General features: G+C 38.7%; 1 protein-coding gene across 4 annotated transcripts in view; it reads right to left on the bottom strand.

Moving 5' to 3' along the window:
- The window catches only part of SMC6 (structural maintenance of chromosomes 6), a 39263-nt gene that overhangs the window by 24181 nt on the left and 1994 nt on the right, over positions 1 to 13088 (bottom strand). For 2 of the 4 annotated variants that reach the window (XM_072926346.1, XM_030270009.4), the window contains exons 2-7: positions 11274 to 11371; positions 9101 to 9249; positions 7112 to 7229; positions 5098 to 5203; positions 1451 to 1587; positions 834 to 895 (exon numbers count right to left, since the gene is read on the bottom strand). In XM_072926346.1, the coding sequence (XP_072782447.1) occupies positions 834 to 895; positions 1451 to 1587; positions 5098 to 5203; positions 7112 to 7229; positions 9101 to 9244 (567 nt within the window). In that variant the 5' untranslated portion in view covers positions 9245 to 9249; positions 11274 to 11371. The remainder of the gene's footprint in view (positions 1 to 833; positions 896 to 1450; positions 1588 to 5097; positions 5204 to 7111; positions 7230 to 9100; positions 9250 to 11273; positions 11372 to 13088) is intronic. The other 2 variants (XM_030270011.4, XM_030270015.4) reach the window with 1 other exon arrangement.

Below are 13088 nucleotides of genomic sequence, written 5' to 3'. Positions count from 1 at the left end.
TAAATAATTTTTTTTTATTTTAATTGCAAGTTACCATGTAACTGCCCATGAAAGTGAGCACACTGTTTCAGTCTTGCAACTTATTACTGAGCTAATGTTGTGAAATGAAGCTTGCTAATCCTCTCACATCTTCAAAAACACCAAAACATAACAAACAAAGCCAATAATAAACAGAAAATTTAAAAATTCAGCTATTATCAAATACAAAATAGAACTATAGCAAGGACAACTAAGGAACTGCTTCCAAGAGGATACGTGACTTCTATAAAAACAATACCTGTAAGTTCCATTTATTTAACAAAATCAGCATTAGAAATTCTTGTTGTGTCAATGTATTGCAATAAAGGCAATTAATTGACTCATTGGCACAAAATAAAATCAATACATACTAACTGAAATTTCTATTACTTGAAATTCTAAGTTAAGTTGAGTATTTTAAAATTCATAAGCACTACCTCATCTTTTATTATTCAATTAGCAGAAAAATCATATTCAAATTTCTGAAACAGCAAGAACTGAAATAATCAGCAGAAAAAACTCTCCAGATACAAAAGAAACCTACATATGTCCAGACTTTTATCAATAGGACACATGACTCAACAGCTCACAGATGACAGCAAATACTTATCTGTCTGGGACAGGATCCTACTCTGCATTGCATGAGTTATATATTTCAATTTTCTTTTTGCTGATTAATTTGATCTTTAAATGATATGGAAGAGGTACAACTCTCTCCTTTAAGGAATTGTACATTTCTTTTTAATGGAAGAATTATAATATCACATACCAATGTCTTCTTAAATTGCACAGAATTTAAACACTACAACAACTACCTGTATATTAAAATGATCCAGCATTCCTATGAGTTCTTCCTTCTTTGAAGAAATTATGGTCCCTAGTGATTAAAAAAAACAAATGAAAAATTAAACAGGTACAATGTCCCAGAGTATTTTCTTAATTGCAGAAAATGTAAAAAATGAAATCCATATTTTTGTAACACAGACTTAGACCTAAACTAGAAACATTGGTTAGGGGGTTGTTTTAATTATATTTTTTTTCAATATATTTTCATTTGCACAGAAAGACTTCAAATAATTGAAGTCCTTCTTTGCCTCATAAACCCTCTGTGACAAAATTTAGATAAATCAGCAAACTCAATAAAACCTCAAAAAATACTAAAAACTATGTTCAGCCTCATCATGCAAGCAGACTTTTGTAAAAACAAATACATAATGTAACAGCTGACATACTAAATAATACATATCAAAAAATACATAATTGCTTTCGACATACTTCGTTTGGGATAAAAACAAAAAAACGGACATTTGCACCATCCTTAAGTGATTATATGAAAAGAGAAACTTCATCTTTTACTAACATCAAGGCATTCAAAGCCATGAACAAGTTTAGAGAACTTCTGACACCGAGAACAAAGCAAACTACCACCGACCAGATTTGCTTTTCAGTTTGCAAGTTCTGCTTCCATCCTGATTAATGTGCTGATTCACAGTAATAGAGGTACCATACAATTCTGGTTTAAATGCATCTCTTCCTTGGTTTCGCAAAGTTATTGAAATATCTGCAGAACTAAAAAAACATAAAATACAATAAATAAAAAATCCCCTGAAATTAATTTCAAATCTAAAAATAACAAAAAAAACCCCAGAGCATTTCAATTTTCTGTATAAATTGTCTTGTGTCCTACAAATCACAGCTGCAAGTCACAGTACAAATCAGAAAAACATGTATTTATTTGGTTTGAGCCATAACAGGATTAGATGCATTGCTGGTTTAAAACCCAGCAGGAAAAGTAAACCCACTCAAGCTGCCCCCTTTCCTCCACCCCCTTCCCACAGTGGAGGAAACAACAGTAGAGATAAAAAAATGGAATCACAATTTACTGCAAAATCTCAAAACCACAATATTAGTAGGAGTGTACAAAACAGAGTGTTTTACCCACAGAAGGGTATTCACCACTAAACAAAAATACTTCCCCAAGACAGCTTCTGGCATGGTTTCTCAAAGTCAAAATGCAACTGGCCTCGTGCTGGGCCATGTAGTGCATGAGAAACCAAAGGCACCGTGTCAGGGATGCTCGTGGCTTAACTTTCCTCTTCCCCAGCCCGAAAACAACGGGAAAACAGGGACAAGGCAGAGCCTGGTGGGACCTGACAGGGCCCTGAATCAGGTCAGGGACCCTTTTCCTGGGCCTGACTGCACACGAGGGGACGGGAGCGCTCGGCGGCTCTGGCAGCGGCGGTGCTGCACGGCTGCTGCAGCGGCGGTGCTGCACGGCTGCTGGCAGCGGCGGTGCTGCACGGCTGCTGCAGTGGCTGCACTGTGGCTGTGGCTCCGCACGGCTCGGCCGGGCTCTGCTCCGCCCGCTGCTGTTCCCTCCCTTTTCTCCTTCTCTCAGCGGCACCTTGCGCCCGCCGGAGCTGTCTTTCAGCACCAACCCGAAAAGCCGTGGCTCGGAGGAGGGGAAAGGGGCCGTGTCTTGGGGTGATTTCATGATGACGCTCTATTGCTGATTGCCTGCTTTATGGCCGGAAATGGCTGCTGTGGCTTTAAGGTGGGCCCTGGGGGCCCCTGTGTGCACTTGGTGTTCAAGGCTCACTCCTCAGCATGCCGGGTGCTGTGCAGAGCAGCAGTTGCTTTGTTGCTCAGCTAACTCGACTTTTAGTAGCTTAAGCAAGAAGTTTCCTTTTTCCCCTCCACCACACCTTTCTACTGGACTGCAGGGTATTTTGGTGGTGGTTTTTTTTTTTTTTTTTTTTTTGGTTGGTTTTTTTTGGGTTATTTTGTTTTTCTTGAATTGTTTCAGCTTGGTTTTGGTCCAAGATCAGATAACCACTAAGAGTGGCAGCAGTGGTCACTCCAGCCAGTCCAAAACCTCGTGCAAAGCTGAATCAACAAGAAAAAGGACACCAAAATTCACCAGCTTCATCTGCAGTGAGGAGGGGACCAACACCAGCAGGTTCCCATCTGTTTTGCCCAAGCCACTGCATTAATTTTTTCCTCTTCCCTGAGACAAAAGCCAGCCACCATTCTGTCCTGCCATTGTCATGCAGCCAGCCTGTTTATTTCTCCCCCTAGCATCCTGAGGTTTTTTTGTTGCAGTGGGGGGGAGGGGGGGAGTAAGGTTCTGAAAGTTCAATATCTAGCATTTATTCATTTTTTTTCATGCCATGCAAGCACTTAGTTAGTTAATAAACAGGGTTTTTTTAGTTTCACCCACTGGTATTCATTTTCTCATTGGCAAAAGGGATTACTGAAGCCATTCCCTTCAGAGGAGACACTCATTCCAGAGTGTTTTCTCCTAAATCTGTCTCTAAACCAAGACAGACAGCCAGTGGCAGAGACAGGCAAAGTCTGCTGGGCTGACCCTGACACCTACACACTCCTCCCCTTGAACCTGGGAAAAGCAAAAGCTGATTTTGGCCGCAGCTTCCTCATGCTGACACCACAGCCCTGCCATGATGTGGGTGGTATGGAATCAAATACTGCCAGAAACTCCAGCCCGCTTCTCCATAACCATGACAGACACACTGCTGCCATACACTGACTGCTTGCACCTCCTATGCTTCACCTAAATAATGAGCCAAAATCAAATATTTGTGAGAGAAGATTTCATCCATCTTCTTTTCTCATCAGAATCAAGCTGCTTTTTGGTAGTTCTTTTTTCAAATTGGCTTCTGTATACAGTTGTCTGGCTTCTACAGCTTAACCAAAATATTCTATAGCAGAATGCTTAAGCCATTCTTCTAGAAAAGATGAGATGCGATTTCAGCTCCAAATTCCTATTTCTTGTTTCTCCAGTGAGTGCTGAAACATTAACTTCATATTCATAAGGCAAGTACTACAACAATTTTACTCTTATGCATCTCTGAAAGTAAAAGACTGGGACTCAGAATAACAGCTTCATGTAGATATAAACTCACAAACCTCCTATCTTTTTAATGGTTTCCCTAAACATGTTATCTCCACCCTCAGAGCAGACATGAATCTGCATTTTGAATGTTCAAATATCCAGCTGTAAGTCAAGGTCTTTATATTCATCCACATCACCAGAAAGATTGAAAAATAATTAACCTCACTGCTTGTAAAACAATGATAACTAGTCACCTATGAATTTTTCTAGTGGACTTCATTTTTCTGTAGGATATTCAACTGCAGAGTGGAAGTAATACACAAGAGCAGGGAATATAGAGAACCTACGGCTATGTTAACTAGTTCAGTGCCTAAGTTTCAGGTAGGACAGAGCTTATTTTCTTGCCATTACTGTGAGGGGCAGAACCCAGAGCCATTTGAGTGTTGTTACTCTGTGCCCCACGCATCATCCATGGGGCCACAGCTTCAGCTGGAGAGAAGGAGAGCATGAAGTGGAACTGCCACCATTTTGTTACTTTATTCCAGGGAAAGTGGATGGCAAGTGAAACAGTGGGATGGCTCCAGTCCTACGCTGGGGTTGGTGTGTCATTGTTTTTCTTGTCTTGGGCTTGGGGAGGGAATGTGGGTGCGGATGATTTGTGCACCGCTGTTCCTTTTTTTTCACCACAGGGGCATAAACACTTCCATTTGCCATTTTCTTTGTCTCAGAAGATGTCTGACTCGGGCTGTGGTGCAGTCGCCTTGAGTCAGACTCAGTGAGCATTTCTGCTTGCAAACACCCTGTTTTATACACTGTTGTTATTAGTATTGTTGCTGTTAGCATTTGTTTTCCTTATCTCATTGATGGCTTTTTTCAGCACATTTTTATTTCAATGCATAATCTCCACCTTTATCTCTCTCTCACTGAAGGGGACAGAGACCAGCTGTCTGGAGCTTAATTTCCAGTTGGTTTCAAAATACAACATTCAGAAATAATGATAAACTAGTGGTAAAACTTCTGAAGTTTTTTGTTTTCAGGGTTTGCGGGTTTTTTGCGAGGGGAGAGTGTTGTTTAAATATGGTCTCTTCAGCGTTATGCTTTTCATTCAAGGCTGGTGGATTTCATAAGAAGATGCAGAAAATTAGTGTAAACAGAAAATCATAAGCTAACCTCAATGACATCCATCACAACTACAAATGCAACTTTTAGATTAAAGTTTAACTTACGTCTCTCCTTTCTGAATAAACATTTTTAATGAGGAACCTCTGTTAGTCGCAGTGGCTTTTCCACCAAGTCCAACAATTAGTGCTGTTAATACAGAACTTTTTCCACCTGTAATTGAAGCATTGAACTTGTTTTAAAGAGAAGATATTGTAATTTCTACTCCAGCCATATTACAGTTTTTAACTTGCTATATATTCATGCATTAGAAGTCCAAATTCTGCCCTTATTGAACATATAAAATAACAATAATGCTAGTAAAGTATCTGCCATTTTCAAGGTTCTCCCTAAAAAAACCCAACATGCTGAGCCAACTTCTTACTTCTATTTAGCAAAAAATGTTGTATCAGAAGGAAGGAATCTCCCCTTTCTTAAAAGCAGACTGAAAACATGTATACAACAAAAGAAATCAAACACACATTACAATTTATCTAATTATCTGAAAGGTTTTGAGCTCTCTTTCAAAATTGATGTTTATTTTTTAAATTCTTTCTCCAGAAGAAACAAGATGGTATAAATAGGTATCACTTCCTTTTCCTATACTAGTTTCTATGCCCTGGTTTAGCTGGGATAGAGGTCCTTTTCTACCTAGTAGCTTGTGCTGTGTTTTGGGTTCAGCATGACAATAATGCTGATAACATGCTCATGCTTTGGTTGTTGCTAAGCAGTAAAGTTGAGGACCCTTCAGTGTCTCATACTCTGCCACTGAGGAGGTGCACAAGAGGCAGGAGGGAGCCTGGCCCGGAGAACTGACCCGAATTGGCCAAAGGGGTATTCCATGTAATAGAACGTCATGCCCAGCGCATAAACTGGGGGATGCTGTGCAGGAGCCATTGATTGCTGCTCACGGATGGGCTGGTTGTGAGCAACTGCATTATGTATAACTTGGTTTTCTTGCATTTTATTCCTCTCTTTCTTTCTGATTTTCATTACAGTAATTATTATATTTTATTTTATTTCAATTATTAAGCTGTTCTTACTCCAAACCACAGGTTTTACTTTTTTAAATTATCCTTCCTATCCCACTGGGGGACATGGGGAAGTGAGTGAGTGGCTGTATGATATTTATTTGCCAAAAGGGATTAAATGACAACAGTCCTTTCAAGCACCCAATGGGGGGCTCAATGGATTGATATAACTGACCAGAGTATGTTAAAACAAATTTGCTCTAAGGATTCATGATATTAGCTTAATAGTTGCTGATCACAGTGCTGATTTATTTTCTCTCAGAGCTGTTGTGCTGGTTCTCAGAGCTGAATCATGTACCACCTTCCTCATAGCATTCGCTCCCTACTTTGGTGTTTATCACCTTTGGGGCCTGGGCTAAGGCTGTAATTTTGAAGTACTCTGCAATGCTGGCTGATAAGATATGATACGATAAATGACATGATATGACATGACGGATCTGCTGGCACGCGGCACCACCATCATCCCTGGGCTGCGGGAGCCATCTAGCAGCAACTGTTCACAATTACACCTTTCACCCTTCCCAGAGCCAACTGAGAGAGGACACACCTTCCCCTCCTTCTCCAGGGTAACTACAACAGCTTCTCAAAATTTTGGATGTCCTCAGGAAGCTCAAACCATCAGGAAGCAGGATGTTGCTGAATGTGCTTCAGATCTAGTTTAGCATTATGCAACTATCAGCAATACTTCAACCCCCCACTACAATCACTGTGGCTTCTCCAAACTCATTGATGGGCACTGCAGGCACTTGGACAATTATAGTGCATTTAATAATAAACATGTAAGTACATTCAATTCAAATAAAAATTTATCCATTATTTAGCAATTAAAATATTTATATTCACATTATCTTTTGCAAAAATCCCCAATTTTAAGACCTAGCTCACCAGCCTTTAAGTACTGGGATAGACCAGTGTAGTACTTCATTTAAAAAGTGAATCCTTGTCCACACCTAAAAGATGGCCAGTAATTCTTTTTTAAATAAAAAACTACATCTTCTACATTATTAACAGAAGCGTTCTTTGACAAAGATGCTATGCAATTAATACTTACTTCCATTGGTTCCAATAACAAAATTGAGATTTGATCCAAACTGAAAAGGCCCCAGATTTGAATGGCACATGAAGTTCTTCAGCTGGATACTTTCAATTATCCCAACCTCGCCATCAGGCTAAAGAATGAACAATTAAACTCAAGTTATATATGCATTTGAATGAGATTAAGTTTATATACTTTAAACATAATAAGAAGTGTAAGACTGTATGATACAAAACCTTGGTTGTTGCAAGCCACAAGGAAACAGAAGGGTTTCACAGCACTGCATAAAGTCGCTGCTATAGAACAGTTATTTAGCAAAATAAAAAGTTACCAAAGCTGATCCCTTACACACAGCAACTTTCAGTTCTCCCTATTAGTAACTTACTATCAATACAACGTGAAATATTAAGACAATAGATCCACACAGTCCGCTGACCAAGTTAAAGCATGTTATTAAGGGCATTGTCCAAATGTCTTGTAAATACTGACAGGCTTGGGGTACCAACCACCTCTCTAGGAAGCTGTACTGGCTTTGGGTTGTGGTAGCAGGGGCAGGAAACTACAGGGGTGGTTCCCGTGAGAACCTGCCAGAACCTTTCCCATGTCTGACAGAGCCATTTCCATTCCCCAGGCACCCCCTAGGCAGACCCACTGCCAGCCAAGGCTGAGCCCATCAGCAACAGCAGTAGTGTCTCCAGGCTAAGAGCCAGGAAAGGGAAATTGCAATTGCAGCAACTGCAGCCAGAGAAGAGAGGAGTGAGAATATGTGAGAGAAGCAGCTCTGCAGACACCAAGGAGGGGCAGGAGGTCCTCCAGGCATCAGAGCAGAGATCCACCTGCAGCCCATGGAGAGCTCTGTGCTGGAGCAGGTGGATTCCCGAAGGAGGCTGTGACTCTATGGAAAGTCTACACTGGAGCAGTTTGCTGGGAGGACTTGTGAGCCCATCGGGGACCCACACTGGAACAGGCTGCTCCTGAGGGACTGCTACCTCTGGAAGGTATCCACACTGGAGCACAGAACGAATGTGCCTCCTCCCTCTGAAGAGGAATGAGTGCCAGAGACAACATACCTGACTGAAGCCCCCACTCCCCGTGCCTTGGGTTGGGGGGAGAAGAAAATTGGGAGTGAAGAGGAGCCAAGGACAGGTGGAGGGAAGGTGTTTTAAGATTTGGGTTCTCATTATCTCTCAAATATTGATTTGATTGTAAATAAATTCAGTTAATTTCCCCAGGCTGAGTCTGTTTTGCCCATAGAAGTCACTGGGGAGTGATCTCTCCCTGCCCTTATCTCAACCACAAGCATTTTGTTGTATTTTCTCTCCCCTGTCTAGGAAAGTAGGCCAGTGACAGAGTGGTTTTGGTGCACACCTGGCACCCAGAGAGGTTCAACCCCTCAGAGAAGCCTGGTCCAATGTCTTACCACTGGTAAAGAAATGCTTCCTAATGTCCAATCTAAATACACAGGACAGTATTTGCAATCTCAAAAATAATTTTTAAGGTCTTTTATCAAACTAAAATCCAACTACTAAAAGAAAAGCAGACAAAATAATATTCCTGTTTTCAAGTTTCTTTTCCATCAAAATTTGCATTTCAAACACTAGATGTTTTTTCAGATATCTGAAAGTGTCAGCAATGCAAAATAAACAATTATTTGGCACTTCTTTTAGTAAATAAAATAGTTTTCCAAATATTTTGTCTGCCTTTACTACAACCATAACTGAAATATACCACAGCTCTATCAAAATCCATTTCCTTCATTTACTTTGCATCTTCAGTAGTATTCCTTCTATTAAATCAGAATATTGTTATATTATGATTAATTGTCATCTATTATAACTATAGATGACCCAAAAAAAAAAGAATAACCTCATGCAGAAGTCCTTACCACAGACAGTATCCCTAGTTTCTTTTACTTTCTTCTACTGATGCCTACATCCAAGACATTTATTTCAATAGGCACAGAACTTTTCTTGTATCTTCATCTCTATGACATTTTATACTTACCAGCTGTGAAGGGGCACTACTATTAGCTGAGAATTCTAAAGTTTCTTCTTCATTAGACACATCATTATGTACATCTGTGTGTTCTTTTCTCTGCCTTTTCTGGGACCCAGGAGTTAAAACACTTCCTTCCTTTCTCTTACCCATGAGTACTGAAAAATGAAAATAATGAAATATTACAGGTTTCAGTTATCTAGGTGACAACACATCCACAGGTGATGCACAGAAATACCAAATTATTTACTTTGGTAAAACAAATATTAAACTCATAGCAAACATTGCAACAAATGCTTTCCCAGCTCTTAAATCTCAGTAACTTAAGGCTACGGTTACTATGAAGGAGTTGAATCAAAACAAAGGAAACACAGCTTCATTATTCTAATCAAGCTGAATAACTAAAATCAACCTTGATTCTGTTTTCCATGGTACATTAGACTTTGGAATACTTGCTAGAATTGTTTTTTAGTTAGAAATGGAGTCGAAGATTAGTGGTAAGAAGTACATAACTAACATAGTATAATCAGCAGCATCAATACAGGTTTGATTAAAGTCAGCTGTATGGCCAAAACTGAAGTGCATTAATTATTTGTGGTTGATAAAAGCTGAGAAAATTAATATGCGGAACACATAAAACTAGAATAAAGGAAAATTTAGATTCATACCTCTGTTCCTGAGCTGTTTCTTACACTACAAATTAGTAAAAAATTATCACGGTAAACAAAATGCTCCTAATAAAGGATAACTATTCTCTTTATATAGAGGACACATGTATAAATTTTCTCTACAAATCAATAAATAAAGCACAGTCTTCCAGCACTAATAGGACTGGTCTGAAATGAATCTTGCAAAAGTAACAAGCTTTACTAAAAAATACAAAAATCTTGTATTTTCTGTAATCATAAGCATATGGTATGGGTTTTAATTCCCTCAAAAGTACATATTACATTCTTCATACCTACAGACTCAAAGACCTACACAAAATACAGAAGTTGGCATGCTTGCCCTCAGTAGAAGCAAGGTGCTATTTACACAAATGCCATACACAATCCTTTTATTTGTCAGCAGTTAAAGCAGCTACTGCTAAATATCTAAAACAGGCTAAAACTATTATCAGTTGCATAGTTTTCTGATATCAAAACTTTTCTGAAATGGATTAGGTTTGCCTACTCAGCTTCATCTACAGCTCCCCTGTAAGAAAGATGACAACCAACTTTAATGCACAGCACCAGTTCAAGGAAAATTCAGAGGCAATAAATGTACTTTAACATTCACTCCTATAGAAAGACCACTGAATGACACATGGCCTAAGAATAGGCTGCTTATTTATTAAAAAAAAAATAAAAATGTGTAGGGTGCAGGAAAGAATGACCAGCATTAAAGACATAGCATGCCCAAAGTTTGTAACACATGTCTAAACATACTGGGGGCTTGGAGGCCAGAAGACTCCTAGTCATGGATACAGGTGATGACAACAAGCAAACACTTCCTTGTCCCTTGGGACAGATGGGACAATGCAGGAGAGAAGTCATACAGGTCAGCCTAACAGCTCCTGACGTGATCTCCTGGAGGGAGGTGACACGTTCTGTGAGAAATCCAGGCAGGTCAGCACAGCGGGTCCAGCTGTGCAGTGCACAGCCTCAGGACCCCAGGGGCTCCCTTGGCAAAGCCCTCCCAGAGCTTCTCAGTGGGTCTTGCTCCACATTCTCTCTGTTTTATGATTAGTTACTTTGAGAATCTACAGAGAACTCAATGAAATAAAGACTGCTGAAGCACAACTTCAGTCGCAAGAACTTGTGCTGCAATGGAGAGGAGCAGACTTTTTTCTCTCTTCTCATTCTGTCTCATCCCTCATCCCGTGTAAAAAGCAAGCAGCTTTTTACACAACAAAATAATAAATCACCTCAAGTCTTTGATTCTATGAAAAAGTAATGCAGGAAAGAACTTTTTTTTAACGTTAGTTAGGCGAGCTCCTAAACACTTCACCATACAGATCTGTATGCATGGGTCACTGCGGAGAAAGAGATGCTTTTCTGAGCAGTTTCCTTTTGTCAGCCTAATGCTCTGGTAAAACTATTGCCTGAATTCAACTGACAAGAGGCCAGACAGCTTAAACTACCAAGTATCACAGAGAACAGCATTTATTATAAGAGACACACGAGACATCAAAATTTCCTACCTCATTACAAAGAATATCTAATTTCTAGTCTATATGTTGTTGACTGCTTTATAAACAGTGTCTTATAATCCCCTTATTAATTTTCCATGGCATAGCATCTAAAAGATAAAGAAAAAACAGTATTAATCCCTTTCCATCATGTGGAATGTACAAAATTCAAAGAAAATGCAGAAATGCAATAAACTTGCCACCTGACACTCCAGCAACAACTTTGTATGGTAGGGATTTCTTTATCAAATATTACAGAAGGAAAAGAAAAAGGATGATTATATTTATTATTGATCATTATTATTACTATTATTATTATAATGATGATTCTTATTAAGTATTTACAGTAAAGCTACCATATCCACTTTATGTTATGTAGTTTAATACAACACACAAGGAACTCAAGGAGCAAATAAAACTTCATGATTCGGCTTACATATCTTTTGCTATGCTACTCTGGGTTTACTACAAAAACATGGCTTCATGCTCAAATTACTCAGACCAGGAAACAGTGACTTGCAAACTCTTTGCATCCATCACCCAAATATGAAGACAAGTATTCATGGAATCTGCTGTTCCATTAAAATCTTCCTCTAAAAAGAAGGGGAAACATAAGCTTTAAATGTTGTAATTAATAAGAGCCAAACTAAAGATGAGGGCTATGAGTTCCGTTGCTATACAATTTGAACATTTAAGGAAAAGAGAGTGTAAGAGAGGAAAACAGAACAAAATAATCTCATGTAATCTAATTATGAGGAAGGCAAAAAACAGAACTGTCAGCACCTCAAAACTGTTAAAGAGCTAGTACTGAAAACAAAACTTAACTGGAACTACAAGGAAACTCAGCCTCAGAAATTATGACAAATATCAGTGGATGCAGAACCTTCCCTGAGTACAAAAAACCCAAAAGGAGCAAGAAACCGACCACAACCACAAGGAACGCATTACTGAGATTTTACAAGACACAAGGTTTTAAAAGGCAGAGGAAGAAATAACCAACATTTTAAAAAATAAATACACAGAAAATGACATGTTTGAATTTTATCTTCATGTCATCTTGATATTTTTGACAGGAAAAGATTTTTTTTACATTAATAGCTCCCAAAACTCTTGCACCAAAGCACCCCTGATTTTCTACATTAAGTTTTTAATTGAAAAAACTATTGCTTTCAGTCTCAGCACTACTTACCCTAACTTTAACAACAGTTTGGGAATTACTATTCAAGGCAAAGGAAAAGCAGCTGATCCAAGCTATCTGAAGGTTATTAAAGTATGCAATTAAACTGGCAAAAAAATACATCAGTACACTTAAAAATATATAATAGACTACTGAGAAGCCAACAAAGGGCATTATTGACAAATGTTAACAAAAGGATTTTTTAACGGATCAGGTATCATTCCTAAAATCTGAAGTATAAAATATACTTTAGTATATTACAACATAAAGTAAGAATATGTTAATGGAAATTTGTGATGACAAAGTCAAGTTAATAATTCAAACAAGAACCCAACAGTCATTCAGGAAGAGAAATCAAGAGTACTGATTTAGTAAAACTTAAACTTCACTATCATGGAACATTAAGAGTATACAGTTAGGAATAAAAACTGGATCTATAATTGGGAGCAGGCAAGACATATTCAATTATAAAAACAATCAACAGATCACTTCAAATTACAACAAGCAATTGTTATGCATATAATGAGAGCATAAAAGAAAAATCCAAGTCCCAAATGTCCTGTATAAAACAATATGTTAGGAAAGTACTTACCCTGCACACATCAAAGGATAGGAAGGCAGAGGCTGCATCCACTGATATTCACCCATGT

The sequence above is a fragment of the Taeniopygia guttata genome, chromosome 3 (genome assembly GCF_048771995.1).
Source record: "Taeniopygia guttata chromosome 3, bTaeGut7.mat, whole genome shotgun sequence".
Classification (NCBI taxonomy): Eukaryota; Metazoa; Chordata; class Aves; order Passeriformes; family Estrildidae; genus Taeniopygia; species Taeniopygia guttata.
Note: the sequence above shows the minus strand (reverse complement) of the source record. Positions and strands in the feature narration are given on the sequence as shown.